Source organism: Salmo salar, chromosome 16 (genome assembly GCF_965601325.2).
Source record: "Salmo salar chromosome 16, fSalSal1, whole genome shotgun sequence".
In the NCBI taxonomy this organism is placed as follows: domain Eukaryota; kingdom Metazoa; phylum Chordata; class Actinopteri; order Salmoniformes; family Salmonidae; genus Salmo; species Salmo salar.
The window spans coordinates 46871734-46895518 of NC_138306.1; the positions used below are offsets into that span (position 1 = coordinate 46871734).

At 41.8% G+C, this 23785-nt stretch overlaps 1 protein-coding gene across 4 annotated transcripts in view; it reads left to right on the plus strand.

The window, feature by feature from the left end:
- Positions 1 to 739: 739 nt before the first annotated feature.
- The window catches only part of LOC106574066 (polypyrimidine tract-binding protein 1), a 33854-nt gene continuing 10808 nt past the window's right edge, over positions 740 to 23785 (plus strand). For 2 of the 4 annotated variants that reach the window (XM_014149601.3, XM_014149603.3), the window contains exons 1-6: positions 740 to 888; positions 1670 to 1723; positions 12427 to 12457; positions 21673 to 21736; positions 21882 to 22054; positions 22292 to 22438. In XM_014149601.3, coding sequence (XP_014005076.1) covers positions 881 to 888; positions 1670 to 1723; positions 12427 to 12457; positions 21673 to 21736; positions 21882 to 22054; positions 22292 to 22438 — 477 coding nt within the window. In that variant the 5' untranslated portion in view covers positions 740 to 880. The remainder of the gene's footprint in view (positions 889 to 1669; positions 1724 to 12426; positions 12458 to 21672; positions 21737 to 21881; positions 22055 to 22291; positions 22439 to 23785) is intronic. The other 2 variants (XM_014149602.3, XM_014149604.3) reach the window with 2 other exon arrangements.

Genomic DNA, 23785 nt, shown 5'->3' on the forward strand with positions numbered 1-23785 from the left:
ACTCCAGAGGTTTTACCACATCAAAGGAGTCCCATAGTCTTTGATGCCAAACAAGGTTGAAATCCAATCTGCCAAGTGTCCGATCAGGCAGCTGCGTCGGCACAGAGGGTAGCCTATGCACTGACATCTGCAAAGAGAAGTGAAGAGAAGGTTTTATACAATCAATTCCATACTGTTTTTGTCTTCCCAGTATCTCATACATTTGCCAAGGACATGCTCACAGATTTAGGCCTACATCTTATGAAACAAGAACAACTTTGTGCCTATAGGCCCAGCTATAGGATATTCATTTTTTTTAGAACTCATAGCATGCCAAGTCATTTGGATAGATTGCCAAAAAATGTACTGACATGGACATAATTGATAGCATCTTTGTCCTTTATTTGTTCATTAGGCATATGAAGAATACTTGATTGTCCATTTCCCTTACAGTCGTCCACCACACCCAAAGCTGTTGGAAGCACAGGGTCAACCACCGTGCAGCGCCCCTGGAGAACACGCGCAGGGTACTTTGCAGAACGGCACGAGATGCCATCTCTGAAGACATATACGCAGTTGCATCACAAATTAATTCTGCATAAAAATTATGAAAATGCATCAGCTAATTTCATCATCATGCAGAATTGATTTGTAACTGACCATTTACAAACAAACTTAAACTTTGTTTGAGACCGCCTCTCTCTGGCAACTCTCGTCTTATCCTATCAGCGCAGCGCCCACTTCTCGTCTCAAACGCCCACAACTTTACTAGCTAGCTAGGCTAATCACGTTTCGTTTCTCTGTTCTCCGCCATTTTGTAAGGGTATAAGAAAAGTCGGCCAAGCAAAACAGACTTGATGGTCTAATCAAACTGTGTAACTATCTAGTTCTGTGTTGTGCAATGGACGGGTAAGTTCAAGGTAGAAGTTATGTTCACGAGAAAAAGTAACAAACTAATATGCACGTATTTAACTAAGTAATTATCTGTAAATTGCGATGTCCTGTAACGAAAATGAGCTGTGTTATTATATTTTGGTTGCGATGGAAACATGGTAAAACTGCTTTTCTGTGTACCCGTTATAGACCCACTAACGTTAGGTCGTTGCTTTGGTGTTTTAGTTAGCACCAGCAGGCTGTGTTTAAAAAAAATAAATACATTTGAGTTTTTGTCTGAATTCAATTGTTCTGTACCGTTATCTTATAAAAGTAAGACATTCAAGCAACTGGTACATATTGCGTGGACTGAGTACTGTAGTTGTGCTAATCTGTGTTGCCATTTGCGCATGTTCTAGCTAGCCACTGCGCTGAAAAATGTGAAACCACCTGTGGCAGTGCGATGTTACTTAAATTAATTAACTAGCTAGAATGTTCGCCATCATATTCTACCTTATTGTCTAGCGAGCATAGCAGACTGTTAAATTACTGACAATTGAACTATATATTTGCTAGCTTTAGCTAAAAGTCTTGCCAACAACGTGGCTATGCATCTTGTTGTTCTGAAGGTCCGTTTCTACTGCAGAGATTAACAATATTCTAAACTTGAGCATTTAAAAAAAAAATGTTAATATTGCTAGACACATCATTATGCTAGATTTGCAGCAACTTGAAGTTTAGGGCAAGTGAAAAGACAAGATAATTTGACTTAGCTAGCTAACAGGCTTGTTATTAACGCCACATTTCTTCCTTCCAGCCGTCCAGAGACTGATTTGTATCCCATGGGATCCACTTACATCACTGAACTAGAGTAAGTCATTATTTAAATATATTTTATAAATGTAAGGTACCAGTTAATTAGTTGTGAATATCTGATAATAAACCTTTAGTTTTTTTGTGCGTATGCTGGAATACATTTTTACATCTCATTCTTGTAGCATTGTGAGATGCTCATTGTTGATGCCAAATAACCCCCATAAGAGTGGTGAGTGTTGAGCAGGTTTCTCCGCATGCAATGTCTTGGTGTGAGCATTGAGTGATTTGACCTGTAATTTGAGCTGTTGCATTGTCTTGCTCATCCTCCCCCTTCCCGTCAGCTTATCCTTTATTAGTCTACTTAGTGTCAAGCCTACTCTGAAAGCATATCAATTTGACATGGAAAATAGTTTTGTTTTCCAATAGGTTTCAACATGTGTAAAGCATTAAGTATTTGTTATTTATTTTTGGGCAAAAGTTGCCTGTGGGCATTGAACCCACAACCTATTTTTCATGGCTGCAGATATTTGGGTCTGGGGAGTTCGAGGGACACAATTGTCCTAAATAACAGTGCCTTGTCAATGCTGTTTTCAGCCACTGGTAAAACGATTTTAGTGATCACAGTGGCTAATCTGTCAAATGTTGATTTAGGAAGGGTTGGAGATGGGAGGAAAGCTTGAGGGAGCTCTTAGGCTGTTTTTCCTGCTTGTAGCTCATGAGAGGTTAATCTTCAACTGAGTGTCGGCAGGGCCACGGCCCCAAATATGACAAATATTTCATGGGCAGAGCTGTGGGAAAGGGAATGGGTTTTCTCTATCGGCCTTTAACATGAGGGTTATCAAGGGAATGCATTTAAGTAGACTAGGGTTGGGTAATATTGAGATTGTTTCATACCGTCCCTGTACCATATCGGTGTGTATGGTATTACCAGAAGTGCACACAAGGGGCAATATTTATTTACAAACTGAAAAAACAATAATATAAAATGTACGCACAAAACAAATTTGGGCAGCACGGATCTTGGTCCAGGAGGGGATTGTCTCTGCTGTAACCAAGAAACTTGCTCTTGCAAGCTAGCCACTTAGCTAACAAGTTGGCAAACCAAGTGCATAGCTGGAGCCCTGAGCTGGAGCCAATTTATTTGGCACATCTTAAATAGTTATAAGCAGTAGTGTATCAATCAAGTTTTCTTGATTTTCATAGAATGATAGGCCTACATTCATTTTTTACATGCTTTCATGCAAGTCATATTATGTACATTAAACGTGAATACAGATGGAAGTGGGGAACCATTTGACAACCTCCCAAGTAGGACTTGTATCGCAAGAGTCAAGTTTTCATGAGCGTTTTATGTCCGCTTGGTCTCGTCTCCTTCTGTGCTGTGTGCACCTACCTATTTTACACCAGAGATCTGAATACAGTGATGAGATGCTCATGTCTCTGCCCTAACAATGGGAGTCATTGTCCCAAAGGCTGGAAGGTAGGTGACAAGCTTGAGTCCAAATAAACCCGTAGAAACGCAGAGTTTGCTATGCCTTGCGCTTCGCCGCTTCCTCTTTGTTTACACACACCAATCCCTTCCCCATGCCACTCGCAACAACGATGAGAGATCACTTTTTCCTCTCTGACAAGCGATTTCAACTCGCTATTAGTGTTTGCGTTTGGTCCAACAGAATCAGCCATATGGACAAAGAAACACATTGAGACACACTTTTACTGTAATAGAGAAGACGTCAACCTTCCTAACGATACCCTTTTTATGTCTCAACTCCTCAAATTGCGCGCAGCGCAGACGCGACTCGGTTTTTCACATACTGCTAGCACCATTTTAGCCGAAGACTCTTATACTAGCAGTCTAGTCTGTGTTTAGTAAATGTGCAATAAGCATGAAGCACAATTATATATCAGAACAAAGTGGACAGCCTAGCATGCTGTTCAAACAGTTGGAGACGGACAGAAGGGTGTGTTCCAAACAATTCAACTGTTCTGTCTTGTTAGTTAGCGAATGGATCCATGTTGGCTAAACTTGAAATATAAAGATTAGCTGGCTACTCAATAGCATGTGGGCTTGTGCTTGAGAGATTGTTTGAGACCTGTTACACTTTTTTCTAGAATGCCTGCTTCAAGAAGTTAGTCATTATTAGTGAATGTGCATTATGTATGGTTCTGGTAAAAAAATATATATAAAATACTAAAAGGGAATTTTCATAGACATACAGTTGAAGTTGGAAGTTTACATGTGCCTTAGCCAAATACATTGAAACTCAGTTATTCACAATTCCTGATATTATATCCTAGTAAAAATTCCCTGTCTTAGGTCAGTTAGGATCACCACTTTATTTTAAGAATGTGAAATGTCAGAATAATAGTAGAGAGAATGATTTATTTCAGCTTTTATTTCTTTCATCACATTCCCAGTGGGTCAGAAGTTTACATGCACTCAGTTAGTATTTGGTATTGCCTTTTAAATTGTTTAACTTGGGTCAAATGTTTCGGGTAGCCTTCCACAAGCTTCCCACAATAAGTTGGGTGAATGTTGTCCCATTCCTCCTGGCAGAGCTGGTGTAACTGAGTCATGTTTGTAGGCCTCCTTGCTTGCATATGCTTTTTTAGTTCTGCCCACATATGTTCTATAGGATTGAGGTCAGGGCTTTGTGATGGCCACTCCAATACCTAGACTTTGTTGTCCTTAAGCCATTTTGCCACAACTTTGGAAGTATGCTTGGGGTCATGGTCCATTTGGAAGACCCATTTGTAACCAAGCTTTAACTTCCTGACTGATGTCTTGAGATGTTGCTTCAATATCCACATAATTTTCCTTCCTCATGAAGCCATCTATTTTGTGAAGTGCACCAGTCCCTCCTGCAGCCCCACAACATGATGCTGCCACCCCCGTGCTTCACGGTTGGGATGGTGTTCTTCGGCTTGCAAGCATCCCCCTTTTTCCTCGAAAAATAACGATGGTCATTATGGCCCAACAGTTCTATTTTTGTATCATCAGACCAGAGGACATTTCTCCAAAAAGTCTAATCTTTGTCCCCATGTGCAGTTGCAAACCGTAGTCTGGCTTTTTTATGGAGGTTTTGGAGCAGTGGCTTCCTTGCTGAGCGGCCTTTCAGGTTATGTCGATATAGGACTCGTTTTACTGTGGATATAGATACTTTTGTACCTGTTTTCCTCCAGCATCTTCACAAGGTCCTTTGCTGTTGTTCTGGGATTGATTTGTACTTTTCGCACCAAGTACGGTGATCTCTAGGAGACGGAACGCATCTCCTTCCTGGCGGTATGACGGCTGCGTGGTCCCATGGTGTTTATACTTGTGTACTATTGTTTGTACAGATGAACGCGGTACCTTCAGGCATTTGGAAATTGCTCCCAAGGATGAACCAGACTTGTGGAGGTCTACAATTTATTTTCTGAGGTCTTGGCTTATTTCTTTTGATTTTCCCATGATGTCAAGCAAAGAGGCACTGAGTTTGAAGGTAGGCCTTGAAATACATCCACAGGTACACCTCCAATTGTCTCAAATTATGTCAGTTAGCTTATCAGAAGCTTCTAAAGCCATGACATAGAGGTCGACCGATTTACTCGGAAGGGCCGATTTCAAGTTTTCATAACAATCGGAAATCGTTATAGTTGGACGCTGATTTGGCCTATTTATTTATTTCTTTATTTATTTATTTACACCTTTTATTTGACTAGGCAAGTCAGTTAACCTCTTGGGGCTATGTGGGACGCTAGCGTGCCACCCGTGGTGCACCCTATCAACAGCAGGTGCATTTCAAGAGCGGCAAATTTGAAACCAAATAAATGTCAAAATAAAAATTTTTCAAACATACAACTATCTTACACCCTTTGAAAGATAAACATCTCCTTAATCTAACCACGTCGTCCGATTTCAAAAAGGTTTTACGGCGAAAGCATAAATTTAGATTATGTTAGGAGAGTACATTGACAATAGCTGTGTGTAATGTTTTGTCAATTCAAAGACAGGCATCACCAAAACCATAAAACCAGCTAAAGTGATGCACTAACCTTTGACAATCTCCATCAGATGACACTCCTAGGACATTATGTTAGACAATACATGCATTTTTAGTTCTATCAAGTTCATATTTATATCCCAAAACAGCGGTTTACTATGGCGTTAATGTTCAGGAAATCGTTTCCCTCCAATAACCGGCAGTCAAGTCAGCACCACAAATTAAATAATTAAAATTAGAAAACATTGGTAAAATATTATATTGTCATTTAACCTCTATGGGCTACGTAACAGCCACTTGCAGCCTGTGGCGCGATTTTCAAAACCTTAAAAATCCTATTACTTCAATTTCTCAAACATATGACTATTTTACAGCTATTTAAAGACAAGACTCTCGTTAATCTAACCACACTGTCCGATTTCAAAAAGGCTTTACAACGAAAGCAAAACATTAGATTATGTCAGCAGAGTACCAAGCCAGAAATAATCAGACACCCATTTTTCAAGCCAGCATATAATGTCACCAAAACCCAGAAGACAGCTAAATGCAGCACTCACCTTTGATGATCTTCATCAGATGACAACCCTAGGACATTATGTTATACAATACATGCATGTTTTGTTCAATCAAGTTCATATTTATATCAAAAACCAGCTTTTTACATTAGCATGTGACGTTCAGAACTAGCATACCCCCCGCAAACTTCCGGGGAATTCGCTAACATTTTACTAAATTACTCACGATAAACGTTCACAAAAAGCATAACAATTATTTTAAGAATTATAGATACAGACCTCCTCTATGCACTCGATATGTCCGATTTTAAAATAGCTTTTTGGTGAAAGCACATTTTGCAATATTCTAAGTACATAGCCCAGGCATCACGGGCTCGCTATTTAGACACCCGGCAAGTTTAGCACTCACCATAATCATATTTACTATTATAAAAGTTTGATTACCTTTTGTTGTCTTTGTCAGAATGCACACCCAGGACTGCTACTTCAGTAACAAATGTTGGTTTGGTCCAAAATAATCCATCGTTATATCCGAATAGCGGCGTTTTGTTCGTGCGTTCCAGACACTATCCGAAATGGTAAAGAAGTGTCGCGCGCATGGCGCAATTCGTGACAATAAAATTATAAATATTCCATTACCGTACTTCGAAGCATGTCAACCGCTGTTTAAAATCAATTTTTACGCCATTTTTCTCGTAGAAAAGCGATAATATTCCGACAGGGAATCTCCTTTTCGGCAAACAGAGGAAAAAATCACAAAGGCGGGGGCGGTCGGGTCACGCGCATAAGCCCAGAGTCCCTTGATCGGCCACTTGAGAAAGGCGATAATGTGTTTCAGCCTGGGGCTGGAATGACGACATTCTGTTTTTTCCCGGGCTCTGAGCGCCTATGGACGACGTGGGAAGTGTCACGTTAGAGCAGAGATCCTTAGTAAAAGATAGAGATGGAAAAGAAGTTCAAGAAATGGTCAGACAGGCCACTTCCTGTAAAGGAATCTCTCAGGTTTTGACCTGCCATTTGAGTTCTGTTATACTCACAGACACCATTCAAACAGTTTTAGAAACTTTAGGGTGTTTTCTATCCATATGTAATAAGTATATGCATATTCTAGTTACTGGGTAGGAGTGGTAACCAGATTAAATCGGGTATGTTTTTTATCCAGCCGTGTCAATACTGCCCCCTAGCCCTAACAGGTTAAAGAATTATAGATTTACATCTCTTGAACGCAATCAACTTGCCAGATTTAAAAATAACCTTACTGGGAAATGACACTTTGCAATAATCTGAGCACTGCGCCCAGAAAAATACGCTTTGCGATACAGACAAACGGCCATGTTGGAGAGATCTAAAATCGAAAATACTATGTAAATAATCCATTAGCTTTGATTCTCTTAATCAGTTGTCACTTCCAGGAATCCCAGGTCCATAACGAATATAGTTTTGTTCAAAAAAGCTCATCATTTATGTCCAAAAATCTCCGTGTTGTTAGCACATGATCTAAGCCAGCCGGACTTATCGTCATGAACGAGGGGAAAAAATATATTTACGTTCGTTCAAACATGTCAAACGTTGTATAGCATAAATCATTAGTGCCTTTTTTAACCAGAACATGAATAATATTCAAGGTGGACGAATGCATTCTCTTTTAAAACGTATTGGAACGAGGGTACCCAACATGAACTCGCGCGCCAGAGTCTAATCGGCCATCACCGTTCCAAGGCTCTTGTTCGGTCAGATCTCACAGTAGAAGACTCAAAACACTTTGTAAAGGCTGGTGACATCTAGTGGAAGCAATAGGAAGTGCCAAAACATTAATAAGATCCTGTGTGTTTCAATGGCATAGGCTTAAAGGTAATTCAACACATCAGGTATCCACTTCCTGTCAAAATCTGTCTCAGGGTTTTGCCTGCCAAATGAGTTCTGTTATACTCACAGACACCATTCAAACAGTTTTAGAAACTTTAGGGTGTTTTCTATCCATATATAATAAGTATATGCATATTCTAGTTACTGGGTAGGATTAGTAACCAGATTAAATCGGGTACGTTTTTTTTATCCAACCGTGAAAATACTGCCCCCTAGCCCCAACAGGTTAAGAACACATTCTTATTTTCAATGACAACTCACCGTTCCTAGGCTAACTGCCTTGTTCAGGGGCAGAACGACAGATTTTTTTTTTACCTTGTCAGCTCGGGGATTCAATCTTGCAACCTTACGGTTAACTAGTCCAACGCTCTAACCACCTGCTTTACATTGCACTCCACGAGGAGCCTGCCTGTTACGCGAATGCAGTGAGAAGCCAAGTTAAGTTGCTAGCTAGCATTAAACTTATCTTATAAAAAAAATAAAAAAAATAAATCATAATCACTAGTTAACTACACATGGTTGATGATATTACTAGTTTATCTAGCCTGTCCTGCCTTGCATATAATCGCTTAGGTACATATTGCTCCAACGTGTACCTAACCATAAACATCAATGCCTTTCTTAAAATCAATACACAAGTATATATTTTTAAACCTGCATATTTAGTTAATATTGCCTGCTAACATTAATTTCTTTTAACTAGGGAAAATGTGTCACTTCTCTTGCAACAGAGTCAGGGTATATGCAGCAGTTTGGCCCGCCTGGCTCGTTGCGAACTGTGAAGACTATTTCTTCCTAACAAAGACAGCCGACTTCGCCAAACGAGATGATTTAACAAAAGAGCATTTGCGAAAAAAGCACAATTGTTGCACGGCTGTACCTAACCATAAACATCAATGCCTTTATTTAAATCAATACACAGAAGTATATATTTTGAAACCTGCATATTTAGCTAAATCCAGGTTAGCAGGCAATATTAACCAGGTGAAATTGTGTCACTTCTCTTGCGTTCATTGCACGCAGAGTCAGGGTATGTGCAACAGTTTGGGCCGCCTGGCTCGTTGCGAACTAATTTGCCAGAATTGTAAATAATTATGACATAACATTGAAGGTTGTGCAATGTAACAGGAATATTTAGACTTAGGGATGCCACCCGTTAGATAAAATACGGAACGGTTCCGTATTTCACTGAAAGGAAAAACATTTTGTTTTCGAGATGATAGTTTCCGGATTCGACCATATTAATGATCTACGGCTTGTATTTTTGTGTTTTTATTATAATTAAGTCTATGATTTGATAGAGCAGTCTGACTGAGCGGTGGTAGGCAGCAGCAGGCTCGTAAGCATTCATTCAAACAGCACTTTCGTGCGTTTTGCCAGCAGCTCTTCGCTGTGCTTCAAGCATTGCGCTGTTTATGACTTCAGGCCTATCAACTCCCAAGATTAGGCTGGTGTAACCGATGTGAAATGGCTAGCTAGTTAGCCGGGTGCGCGCTTATAGGTTTCAAACGTCACTCGCTCTGAGACTTGGGAGTGGTTGTTCCCCTTGCTCTACATGGGTAACGCTGCTTCGAGGGTGGCTGTTGTCGATGTGTTCCTGGTTCGGGCCCAGGTAGGAGCGAGGAGAGGGACGGAAGCTATAATGTTACACTGGCAATACTAAAGTGTCTATAAGAACATCCAATAGTGAAAGGTATATGAAATACAAATCGTATAGAGAGAAATAGTCCTATAATTCCTGTAATAACTACAACCTAAAACTTCTTACCTGGGAATATTGAAGACTCATGTTAAAAGGAACCACCAGCTTTCATATGTTCTGAGCAAGGAACTTAAACCTTAGCTTTTTTACATGGCACATATTGCACTTTTACTTTCTTCTCCAACACTTTTGTTTTTGCATTATTTAAACCAAATTGAACATGTTTCATTATTTGAGGCTAAATTGATTTTATTGATGTATTAAGTTAATTGTTCATTCAGTGTTCTAAATGTCATTATTACAAATAAATGTAAAAAATTGTCCGACTTTTTTGGGGTCCTCCAATAATCGGTATTGGCGTTGAAAAATCATAATCGGTCGACCTCTACAATGACATAATTTTCTGGAATTTTCCAAGGTGTTTAAAGGCACCGTCAACTTAGTGTATGTAAACTTCTGACCCACTGGAATTGTGATCAGTGACATAATCTGTCGAAACAATTTTTGGAAAAATGACTTGTCATGCACAAAGTAGATGTCCTAAGCGACTTGCCAAAACTATAGTTTGTTAACAAGACATTTGTGGAGTGGTTGAAAAACGAGTTCTAATGACTGCAACCTAAGTGTATGTAAACGTCTGACTTCATCTGTACCTGAAAGCCAGATCAGTGATTATTACAAAAAAGCAGGTTAAACAATTTTGATAAAATAATTACATTATTAGTGGGTCTTATGGTTGTGGAAGGCTGATATTTAGATATAATTTCGCAAGCCCTGCATTCATTAGATTATTCCTGACTATTTGAAATGCAGTGCATTTGACCTTTTTAAATTGTACAACAAAGCTTATTTAGAGAAACCGTATATAATTTTTTTTAGATTGTGAAGGCACTAAGTATTCATACCCCTTGACTTATTCCACAGCTTGTTGTTACAGCCTGAATTCAAAGTGGATAAAAAAATATATATATTCTCACACGTTTACACACAGTACCCTATAATGATAAAGTGAAAACGTGTTTTTAGACATTTCTACAAGTTGATTGAAAATTAAATTTAGAAATCTCATTTACAAGTATAGATTTGTCATCTTGTGTGTTTGGTTATTGTCCTGCTGAAAGGTGCATTCAACTCCCAGTGTCTGGTGGAAAGCAGACTGAACCAGGTTTTCCTCTGGGATTTTGGCTGTGCTTAGCTCCATTCAGTTCATTTTTTTTATCCTGAAATACTCCAGTCATTAATGATTACAAGCATACCTATAACACGATGTAGCCACCACCATGCTTGAAAATATGGAGAGTGGTACGCAGTAATGTGTCGTATTGGATTTGCTCCGAACATAACACTTTCAGGACAAAGTTAATTGCTTTGCCACACTTTTTGCAGTTTTACTTTAGTGCCTTATTGCAAACAGGATGCATGTTTTGGAATAGTTGTATTCTGTACAGGCTTCCTTCTTTTCAGTCTGTCAGTTAGGTTAGTATTGTGGAGTAACTACAATGTTGTTGATCCGTCCTCCAGTTTTCTATCACTGCTATTAAACTCTAACTGTTTTTTAAAGTCACTATTGTCCTCCTGTTGAAATCCCTGAGTGGTTTCCTTCCTCTCTGGCAATTGAGTTGGGAAGGTCACCGGTGACTTTGTAGTGACAGGGTGTATTGATGCCATCCAAAGTGTAATTAATAACTTTGTGGTTGAATCTGTGTTTGGAAATTGACTGCTCGACTCATTAAAAATCATGTTTAACACTTTTATTGCACACAGATTGAATCCATGCCACTTATTATGTGACTTGTTAAGCACATTTTTACTCCTCAAATTATATAGGTTTCCTATAACAGGGAAAGCCTATGGAAAAATGTAATGCCGCTTTTGGATAAAACAATAAAAATAAGGTGTGTGTGGTAAACACACAGGATTTTTTGTTCTATGAGAATCTTCATCGGCTAATGTAACTTTTTGTGAATTTTGAAGCGTTAATGTAGTATAAAAAACACAACTCTCATAAAAGCATCATTCATAAGGATCATATTTAACTGCCTGCTATTTATCTCATAGAACAAAATGTATAAGATCTCATAAGCCTGTGTTAACCTCAGACCTTATTTTCTGCTTTTTTTTCTCCAAAACCCTATTCTTTCCCCATTAATTTTGCCCATAGCAATGGTTGAACAAACCAGAAGTAAATCATTTCAATTTTTTGGGACCACACACTGACGAGCTGTAAAACTTCACTGAATCTAATGTTCTGGATGGTCCCTTTTTGACTAGTCATTGACTTAGGCCTGTACACTTAAGTGCTGAGTGTAGGTGATTTTTGCATCTGAGTCAGGAAGTGTTTTGGTCTGAACTCAGCTTTTTCTATCTGACGTGACATCCAGCTCTTTAGCAGAACATTATTTATTGTTGGCTAGGCAGCCTGTATAGCTCCTGGTTAAGGTTAGAACCTGGGACAATAAAACAAATATTGAGCAGCCTCATTGTACAAATGTTGACTGACTGGCATTTCCAACTTTTCTGCAACTGAAACTATTCTAGTTAGCTAGCTGTTGCTTTTTCTCTACCATTTTGGGGATTCTTGAATCTTTACTACACAATAGTGAACCTCTTAGTTCCTTAACCCTACATTTTTGCCGTTTCAATTTTTCATCTATACTGCTTCTAACATTCCTGTCTTCTCTTTTCTTCACAGCAGTGTCCATGATATTACAGTTGGTACAAAGGTAGGCACCTCTTTTCTCCTTTTTCCTTTTCGACATTAGTGGTGGGGTGAAAAATCGATAGTTATATCGTCCAAGATACTGTGATATGTATCTACTTTTCAGCATTTATTTCTATGACTTATCAACTCATTTTCTCATGCTCCCTTGTCTCTCTGCAGCAGACATATAGAGAGCTATATGTTTGGAACATCAAATCACAGTATTGAATCCCAATACATATCGTATTGGCACCTACGTTTTGTGATAATACCATATCGTGACGTCCCTGGCAATTCCCATCTCTATTCAACAAGGTGTTTGACTAGGTCTTCAGATAAGGATGATTTTATAGATGTAGCAGTGTGCTGTGCAGGATTTACAAATTGTAGCCCAGTTGTTGCTAAGGCTACATTTAGTCCTGTCAACTGGATCATTGGGGTCACACAGCCATGCCCAGTGTTGCTGCATCAGAAATGAAAGAGTTCAAAGAAGCTAGCATAAGAAGGCACGCCTACAATCAGTTTGCCTCTGGCAATGGGAATATTCTGTTGCAAAGGTTGTGGTTTCAAGTCCCCTAACAGGTTCCTTTGTTTGTATTCTAGTTGGCTATTTAAACAGTGTTGTGAAACTGTAAAGGAGGCATTCACTAACTAGTAGTAGATACAATTAATGTTGCTTGTTTTGTTACATTTCGCTACACGTCAAGTAAGTAAAGCACGCAATGCCCAGTCACTGGTAACCAGTTGCCTAGTTTAAATCTCTTAAACTGTTTCCATCCGGTGTGGTGTGAACATTGCTATTGCTGTGGAAACGGTAGGGCCTAATTATTGGTTGTCTTTGGCATTGTGCCTGGAATGCTCTCTGTGGTATGTTCCAGTTCTCTGGCTCCTCCAAGCCCTCTTCTCTTTACGGACTTCTGTCTCATCACTGATTACGTCAGTACATGTCCCACTCATTTTTAGCCCCTCTAATGCCGTACCACTCATAGGATGGTCTCATCCCTCCCTTGAGACCCCTCCCAGGAAAATAACAACTTTAAACACACACAATGTCCCCCGTTGGAGCCCTGGTGTCTGTGGGCCGGGGCTAGCTAGCTTGAGCAAAAGCAGATGTTTCTAGATGGTGGAAGTTTGAACGAGTGCAGACATGCAGTGGTAAGTGCTACCTCATCTCCCTGATGTTGAGTGGCTCCTCCAAGATATGTGGGTATGGCATAGCGATCAAACGCTAAGTGTTCCTAGCTCGCCGTGTTAGTAGTCTGTGTTCTACAACGCTGTTACTGCTGACTTCCAGCTTGCCCTTCAAAAGCCACCCCACAGCAACAGCATTCCCCGCTGTTCTTTTTGCATAGATAATATTCTGTGGTATGTTTCTAGCCACGGGGACCCTTTGCACAAAGACAGATTCTTACAGGTACCACGTGTATATGAGATGGCTATTTTGTTACGCACAAGCCAGCGGTAACCTTAAGATGGGGGTGGTGGTAATATGGAGCGGTTTATTTTCACAGGAAAAGGGAGCAGTTTACTGGAATATGGGTGTTTTTTTTCCATCCGTTTTCTAATTGCCTCTTGTTTCCTGTTCTCCCCTGAGGTGTGTCATTACAAACTGCCGGCCTCAAAGAATGGCCTGTTGACTGTATCAGAAAGGCCTGGAGGGTCTTGGGTGGAACTGTCATTTAGATGGGTACCAAATGGTGTTCCTTTACTGTTAGGCTTAGTAATATTGTAAGAAGGAAAGTGCAATATTTAGTTAATTGGTTTATTCACTGGATCAGTTGTGGTTAACGGTGGTTATCCTGGAGAAAATTGTAACCCTTTTACATCATGTTCTTGAAATGCCACTATGGAGGTGTTATCTACTGTTTTATTCGTCAAATGCCCTTTGGGGATTTTCCATCAGCTAACTGAAATCCTATAACGTTGCATATTGTTCGCTTACTTTTTTAATCAAATTGGTGTGGGGAATGGGTAATTAAAAAATACTATTTACCTTGGCTGTGTTGATGTCCTCTATTGCATTCCTCAAGGATGGGAGAGGGTGGGGGCATGGGGATCAATGGAACCTATTCAGCACATGCAGATATGTTTTCCCCCCCATTTTCTACATGCATGTTGTTCCTCTGGCCTCTGCTTCCCAACGCAAGCTAATTAGGAAAAATATGGTAAAGAGCCTGTTTTTGATCATTGCAGTTGCCATTAGGAAACGTTGTTAGGTAGCCAGCACACCCCTAGTCGCGTCCTCAGAGCATGCGCAGACCAGCTGGCTGGTGTGTTTACAGACATATTCAGTCTATCCCAGTCTGCAGTCCCCACATGCTTCAAGATGGCCACCATTGTTCCTGTTCCCAAGAATGTAACTGAACTAAATGACTATTGCTCTGTTGCACTCACTTCTGTCATCATGAAGTGCTTTGAGAGACTAGTCAAGGATCATATCACCTTAACTGACACCCTAGACCCACTTCAATTTGCTTACCGCCCCAATAGGTCCACAGACGATGCAATCGCCTGCACACTGCCCTATCCCATCTGGACAAGAGGAATACTTATGTAAGAATGCTGTTCATTGACTGTAGCTCAGCATTCAACACCATAGTACCCTCCAAGCGCATCATTAAGCTCGATGCCCTGGGTCATTGGGTCCTGGACTTCCATCATATCCACTTCGCTGATCCTCAACAGTGGGGCCCCACAAGGATGCGTTCTCCGCCCCCCTCCTGTACTCCCTGTTCACCCACGACTGCGTGGCCATGCACGCCTCCAACTCAATCATCAAGTTTGCAGACGACACAGTAGTAGGTTTGATCACAAACAATGACAAGGCAGCCTACAGGGAGGAGGTGAGGGCCACGGAGTATGGTGTCAGGAAAATAATCTCTCACTCGATGTCAACAAAACAAAGGAAAAAACAAAGGAGATAATCGTGGACTTCGGGAAACCGCAGAGGAAGCACCCCCCCCATCCACATCGACGGGACAGCAGTGGAGAAAGTGGAAAGTTAAATTCCTCAGTGTACACATCATCGACAAACTGAAATGGTCCACCCACACAGACCGTATGGTGAAGAAGGCACAACTGCGCCGCCCACAACCGCAGGGCTCTCCAGAGGGTGGTGCGGTCTGCACAACGCATCACCGGGGGCAATCTACCTGCCCTCCAGGACACCTACAGCACCCGATGTCACAGGAAGGCCAAAAAGATCAAGGACAACAACCACCTGAGCCACTGCCTGTTCATCTAGCAGGCGAGGTTAGTACAGGTGCATCAAAGTTGGGGCCGAGAGACCGATGAAGAGCTTCTATCTCAAGGCCATCAGATTGTTAAATATCCATCACTAACAGAGAGTCTGCTGCCTACATACAGACTTGAAATCATTGGCCACTTGAGTAAATGGAACACTGGTCACTTTAATGATGCACTTTAATAATGTTTGCATATCTTGCATTACTCATAGAATACAGTATATACATATGATATCTATTGCATCTTAGCCTATGCCGCCGCTCTGTCATTGCTCATCCATATATTTATATATTCTTATTCCATTCCTTTACATAAATTTGTGTTAGGTATTTGTTGTGGAATTGTTAGATATTGCTGCACTGTCAGAACTAGAAGCACAAGCTTTTCGCTACTCTCGCAATAACATTGCTAACCATGTGTATGTGACCAATAACATTTTATTTGATATACGTTATAAGTTAGATTAAAACTCACGGCAGCCAAGACCTACTGGCTCAGAGGCAAAGCATTGAGTTGCCGTTCTTAATTAACTTTTTTTTTTAGAGGGGTCATAACTGGTTTGGCAAATATTGTGTGCAGCTTGGTAATTGCTGGGAGAAATGTACACCTTGCTGTTGGTCAGAGGAGAATCAGCCTTTTCTCTGTTCCTATGGTGACGGAGTGACATTCAAGGCTGCCCCGGTAACGGCCCCATTCTTGAGGTGTATTGTCTCCTGCTCGCCTGTTAACTCTTTATTTTTTTATATATATATATATACATATACATATACTGCTCAAAAAAATAAAGGGAACACTTAAACAACACAATGTAACTCCAAGTCAATCACACTTCTGTGAAATCAAACTGTCCACTTAGGAAGCAACACTGATTGACAATAAATTCCACATGCTGTTGTGCAAATGGAATAGACAACAGGTGGAAATTATAGGCAATTAGCAAGACACCCCCAATAAAGGAGTGGTTCTGCAGGTGGGGACCACAGACCACTTCTCAGTTCCTATGCTTCCTGGCTGATGTTTTGGTCATTTTTGAATGCTGGCGGTGCTTTCACTCTAGTGGTAGCATGAGACGGAGTCTACAACCCACACAAGTGGCTCAGGTAGTGCAGCTCATCCAGGATGGCATATCAATGCGAGCTGTGGCAAGAAGGTTTGCTGTGTCTGTCAGCGTAGTGTCCAGAGCATGGAGGCGCTACCAGGAGACAGGCCAGTACATCAGGAGACGTGGAGGAGGCCGTAGGAGGGCAACAACCCAGCAGCAGGACCGCTACCTCCGCCTTTGTGCAAGGAGGAGCAGGAGAAGCACTGCCAGAGCCCTGCAAAATGACCTCCAGCAGACCACAGATGTGCATGTGTCTGCTCAAACGGTCAGAAACAGACTCCATGAGGGTGGTATGAGGGCCCGACGTCCACAGGTGGGGTTTGTGCTTACAGCCCAACACCGTGCAGGACGTTTGGCATTTGCCAGAGAACACCAAGATTGGCAAATTCGCCACTGGCGCCCTGTGCTCTTCACAGATGAAAGCAGGTTCACACTGAGCACGTGACAGACGTGACAGAGTCTGGAGACGCCGTGGAGAGCGTTCTGCTGCCTGTAACATCCTCCAGCATGACCGGTTTGGCGGTGGGTCAGTCATGGTGTGGGGTGGCATTTCTTTGGGGGGCCACACAGCCCTCCATGTGCTCACCAGAGGTAGCCTGACTGCCATTAGGTACCGAGATGAGATCCTCAGACCCCTTGTGAGACCATATGCTGGTGCGGTTGGCCCTGGGTTCCTCCTACTGCAAGACAATGCTAGACCTCATGTGGCTGGAGTGTGTCAGCATTTCCTGCAAGAGGAAGGCATTGATGCTATGGACTGGCCCGCCCGTTCCCCAGACCTGAATCCAATTGAGCACATCTGGGACATCATGTCTCGCTCCATCCACCAACGCCACGTTGCACCACAGACTGTCCAGGACTTGGCGGATGCTTTAATCCAGGTCTGGGAGGAGATCCTTCAGGAGACCATCCGCCACCTCATCAGGAGCATGCCCAGGCGTTGTAGGGAGGTCATACAGGCACGTGGAGGCCACACACACTACTGAGCCTCATTTTTACTTGTTTTAAGGACATTACATCAAAGTTGGATCAGCCTGTAGTGTGGTTTTCCACTTTAATTTTGAGTGTGACTCCAAATCCAGACCTCCATGGGTTGATAAATTGGATTTCCATTGATTATTTTTGTGTGATTTTGTTGTCAGCACATTCAACTATGTAAAGAAAAAAGTATTTAATAAGATTATTTCTTTCATTCAGGTCTAGGCTGTGTTGTTTAAGTGTTCCCTTTATTTTTTTGAGCTATTTATATACATGTCTCTCCTTACCTTTTCTAATCTGTTTAATTTATGCCTTCGATAAGATGGCTCCCTCAAACTTCTCTACAACACAACTCACTTCATTAACATTTGTTAACCCATTGCCTCAGCACAGATTTTTGGAACATTGCCGCTTAACTGAGTTTTCTGACAAAGGTGCCTGTTCTGATCGTGTAGTTTTTATTTTATAGAGCATAATATTTAACGGGCTTAACACTTCACAGCCCAATACATATCAACTGTTTAGTCTAATCAAAAAGTGGCTAGGAGACAGTCTGGCCAACTGAGTGTAGTAACTGTTTTCTTCTCACCCTTGTATAGGCCATTTGTGAGAATGTTATACCCATTTCAGACTGAAGTGACGTGAATATGACCCACCCCCCCTTTCAAATAGCCTTTTATTTACTTACCTCTTTCGGGGGTGTGTGTGTGTGTGTGTGATCTCCACCCCTTTATACATATCAGTGGGTAGCTGGACAATTTGGAGGGGTGGGTGGTGGTGTTAAAACCATGGGGGCTGTTTGCATTTCAAATTTGGGAGGTGTTTAAAAATGGAAGTGTAAATTAATTTACCTGCAAAAAAGCAGAGAACCATTCACACAGACCTGCTACCTGTATTTTCCTGTATGCAGGATTCATGATTAGGTCTTTAGGTGGATTTTAATTAGCCATATTTTTTACCCCTACCCCTTTCAGATATAAAATAAGCTGGTATAAAAAAATCGTGCGTGGTAAATTAGTGGAATTTTGGTCTGTGCGTGAAAGGGATATTTAGTGGCAGACAAAGCCTGCTCTGTGACTTTGCCTGCCAGCTCTGCAATATCCTCTTTAAAGTGTCATCTATAGCAGCACCAGGAACATGCATTTAGCTACTAAGCCTCTTTTTAAAGCCCTTTACCCACACTAACCCCCCTGCCCTTCAGGTATGGTTTTCATTGAGTCCCGACCAAGTAGAATTTGGAGTGGCTGGTGGGGGAGAGAAGAGGGCATTCTGTTGGCGTCTCAGCCCTGCAGAAGTCTGTTTATTTGTGTACTCCGGTGATCACTTGAAAAGAGCTGGCTAGCGGACGGTGAATCGTTTTCTTTAGCTTTTTCAGTTTCCCCTTTTTGTTGATGTTATATAGAGGACAGCTGGTGTGCAGCCTCTTTTTACACACGTTGTAAAGCATACTTCACTCTAACTCCCATTTTTATAGGGCCTTGAACAGTTGAAGTCGGAAGTTTACATACACTTAGGTTGGAGTCATTAACTCGTTTTTCAACCACTCCACAAATGTCTTGTTAACAAACTATAGTTTTGGCAAGTCGCTTAGGACATATGCTTTGTGCATGACACAAGTCATTTTTCCAACAATTGTTTACAGACAGATTATTTCACTTATAATTCACTGTATTACAATTCCAGTGTGTCAGAAGTTTACATACACTAAGTTGACTGTGCCTTTAAACAGCTTGGAAAATTCCAGAAAAGGATGTCATGGCTTTAGAAGCTTTGATTAGGCTAATGGACGACATTGGAGTCAATTGGAGGTGTACCTGTGGATGTATTTCAAGGCCTACCTTCAAACTCAGTGCCTCTTTGCTTGACATCATGGGAAAATCAAAATAAATAGGCCAAGACCTCAGAAAAAAATGTATGACCTCCACAAGTCTGGTTTGTCCTTGGGAGAAATTTCCAAATGCCTGAAGGTACTCCGTTCATCTGTACAAACATTAGTACGCAAGTATAAACACCACGGGACCACGCAGCTGTCATACCGCTCAGGAAGGAGATGCGTTCTGTCTCCTAGAAATGAACGTACTTTGGTGTGAAAAGTGCATAGCAAAGGACCTTGTGAAGATGCTGGAGGAAACGGTTACAGAAGTATCTATATCCACAGTAAAACGAGTCCTATATCGACATAACTTGAAAGGCCGCTCAGCAAGGAAGAAGCCACTGCTCCAAAACCACCATTAAAAAAAGCCAGACTACGGTTTGCAACTGCACATGGGGACAAAGATCGTACATTGGAGAAATGTCCTCTGGTCTGATGAAATAAAAATAGAACTGTTGGGCTATAATGACCATCGTTATGTTTGGAGGAAAAAGGGGGAGGCTTGCAAGCCAAAGAACACCAACCCAACCGTGAAGCACGGGGGTGGCAGCATCATGTTGTGGGGGTCTTTGCTGCAGGAGGGACTGGTGCATTTCACAAAATAGATGGCATCATGAGGTAGAAAAATGATGTGGATATATTGAAGCAAGCGGTTTTGGAGTTTTATGGCGGTTTTGGAGCAGTGGCTTCTTCCTTGCTGAGTGGCCTTTCAGGTTATGTCGATATAGCACTCGTTTTACTGTGGATATAGATACTTTTGTACCTGTGATTGAAAAACGAGTTCTAATGACCCCAACCTAACTGTATGTAAACTTCCGACTTCAACTGTATGTATGTTTTACATCAGAATTGAGCTTGGTTGGCTCTTTTCTTTATTAACATGGGTTTATAGATTAAAGAGAATATTTGGATTGTGCCGCTTTGGTAAGATACCAAGAAAATAACATGTACGTTTTTTTCAAGCTAACGGATGGTTATTTATTTTTATTTTACCAGGTAAGTTGACTGAATACATTGTCATTTACAGCAACGACCTGGGGAATAGTTAGAGGGGAGGGGGATGAATCAGCCAATTGGAAGCTGGGGCTGATTAGGGGGCCATGGTGGTATGAGAGCCAGATTGGTGAATGGAGCTTTTAGCTAATGAGTTTTGGGGGCTTGGTCCACACTATGAGGAAAGCGTGAACGGGTCACCATCTGAGCCGTCTCCACCCCCCACTAGTAACCACCCGGGGTTGGCTAGACTGCGGGGGTGATGTACAGCCAGGCCAGTAACTCTGGTTTCTATTCCGCCTCCCTCCCCCGCCCTCATTCTTGCGGTTTGGCGACCCAGAAACGGACTTGTTTTTCCCCTTCCCTCTCTAGTTCTCTCACTAAAACCTATGCCAGTACTGTGACCCCAACACCCATAGTTGCACACATGCACATTAAAGCGCATGCACATACAATGCAAAGGCAGTGGGGGTAGGAGTTGAGTGGGACAGGGTGTGTCCATAGAGGACCTAATGAGGTTAGCAAGTCCTGTCATTGGATCCCCATCAGTCTGCATATGGTCCCATCTATGCACATTCCTCTCTGCTTTTGTCTGAATGAGGTTGGGATGTTGGCTTCACCATTTGGTCATCTACTTGTAGCTCAGGGGTGGTCCTAGAACCTTTCCTGTTAGCTAAGCAGCTGACCCTTTCCTGTTTTCCCTGTTCCCATTGTCACAAGGCGATGCCTGCTGGCCCGTGTTTGACTCAATGGGTCACCCGGTTGAAGGCAAGGCTGTTGAAGGAACATGACTACTAGGCTATCTGTTAGTTTAGGCTGTGATGGTGACGACCTGTGACTGGGACAACCCGTGCCATTGTCTATTGGTCTCCCCATTGTTTTGCAAGGTCAAAGTGGATGGTTTACTTAGTGGTTATTGTTACACATTTTTTTTTTTGTGTTGCCAATGTATACAGGAAGTTGTTTCTCCTTTTTCCCTTTACAAGTTCATGCCGGTGGTGAGATTCTGCATTGTTCTCAACATCATGTCCTTTCCCCTTTGCAGAGAGGATCAGACGAGCTTTTCTCCTGCGCCTCAAACGGACCCTATATAATGACCAGCGCAGCAGGTTAGTGTTGAAACCGCCATTTTTTTTTTTTTTTTTAATATCAAAGTAATAAACAAACTTTTTCAAGTTGAGCATCACCTCTTCCAACACATCTATTTCTCCAAAAGGATGTACATCTAAACTGTGCTCTGCATTTCTTCCACAGCCAATGGCAATGACAGCAAGAAGTTCAAAGGTGACATAAGGAGCCCAGGCATCCCGTCACGCGTTATCCACATGCGCAAGCTCCCCGACGACATCAACGAGGCTGAGGTCATCTCCCTGGGCCTGTCCTTTGGTAAAGTCACCAACCTGCTCATGCTCAAAGGAAAGAACCAGGTAAGTGTTCTCACATGCATTTCTATTCCAGAACTAATACACCTGATTCAAGCCCAGGGGCTACAGCAAAATTGTGAAATGTCTGGGGGGTCCCTGAGAAGTGGTTTGAGAACCACTGGCTCATTAGCTCTAGCAGGTAATGGTGGTGGTAGTAGCAGCCGCCAAGTGTTATCCAGAAAGGAACATGTAGTGCTGTTCAGAGATGGTTTTTCTTATTGCATTCTCCTGTGTGTCCAGGCCTTCATAGAGATGAACACTGAGGACGCGGCCCAGGCCATGGTCAGCTATTACGCCTCTGTGACGCCCGTCATCCGCAACCACCCCATCTTCCTGCAGTACTCCAACCACCAGGAGCTCAAGACTGACAACTCCCCCAACCAAGTGGTGAGTCACGTTCATGTAGTGTGCATCCTTCTCAACTGTTCACAACCCTTTCTGCTCAGGTGTACTCTTGTGGAAGGCCATAAGAGAAGTTGTAAGCCTACATATGGACTTGACTCAAGGACTCTTCATTCAGATAGTTTTTTGTTTTGTTTGTTGGAAGCTCTGAGCAAAGTGTTTGAGGCTTAGAGCCAACATGAAGTGGGTTTCCTTTTTAGAGATATTTTGAACCGGCCATGGAAGCTATGGGCTCTAGCTCGTCCCTCTGTTTCCTGTTTTTCAGGGTCAGAATGACTCAATTGGGAACTCTCTGTTCTTGCCAGGGCTTGTGTGGTTGCACAAGCAAACCACCTGTCTACTTGTCAGCATCATAGCTGACAACAGCCAATCAGAATTAAGATTTTCCATGTTAGCAAAAATGGCGCTGTCGGCATTCGACTGCTAATTTGTTCAACTTATACCTTCTTTTGCAGTGTGTTTCACAAGCTTAAAGGCTTGTTTACCTTTCCCTGCATATCTTGTGGTTGAGTGTGTAGTGTGTACTATGCGCCCTCCAAATGAGGCACTCCCCTGGGAGACACTCCCCTACAAAGTTTCTCTCCATGGGGTGATTTTCTTCCCACCAGGTGTATTACACTCACAAATAGGCCCCAAAGTTTCTACTGATGTGTATACAAACATGTCATCTTTTACCCACCCCACCAATTTTGTTTATTTTTTACGGATATTTCTCTTGTGAATGTCAAGCAACTAGGAACTTGGGCTATATTGCTAACCTGAGTTTATTCAGTGAGGTGAAACTTAAAGATCTTATTTAAATGTTTTGTGTAGAACACAGATGACTGTCTGTGGCAGAGGTCGACCTACGGCATGGCCGATTTTTAATTAGGGCCGATTTCAAGTTTTCAGAACAATCGGTAATCAGCATTTTTGGATGCCGATTACATTGCACTCCACGAGGAGACTGCGTGACAGGCTGACCACCTGTTACGCGAGTGCAGCAAGGAGCCAAGGTAATTTGCTAGCTAGCATTAAACTTATCTTATAAAAAACAATCTTCACATAATCACCAGTTAACTACACATGTTTGATGATATTACTAGATTAACTAGCTTGTCCTGCATTGCATATGATAAATTAACAGGCACCGCATCGATCATTGAATCACAGCCTACTTTGCCAAACGAGGGATGATTTAACAAAAGAGCATTTGCGAAAAAAGCACAATCGTTGCACGAATGTACCTAACCATAAACATCAATGCCTTTCTTAAAATCAATACACAGAAGTATATATTTTTTAAACCTGCATATTTGGTTAAAAGAAATTCATGTTAGCAGGCAATATTAA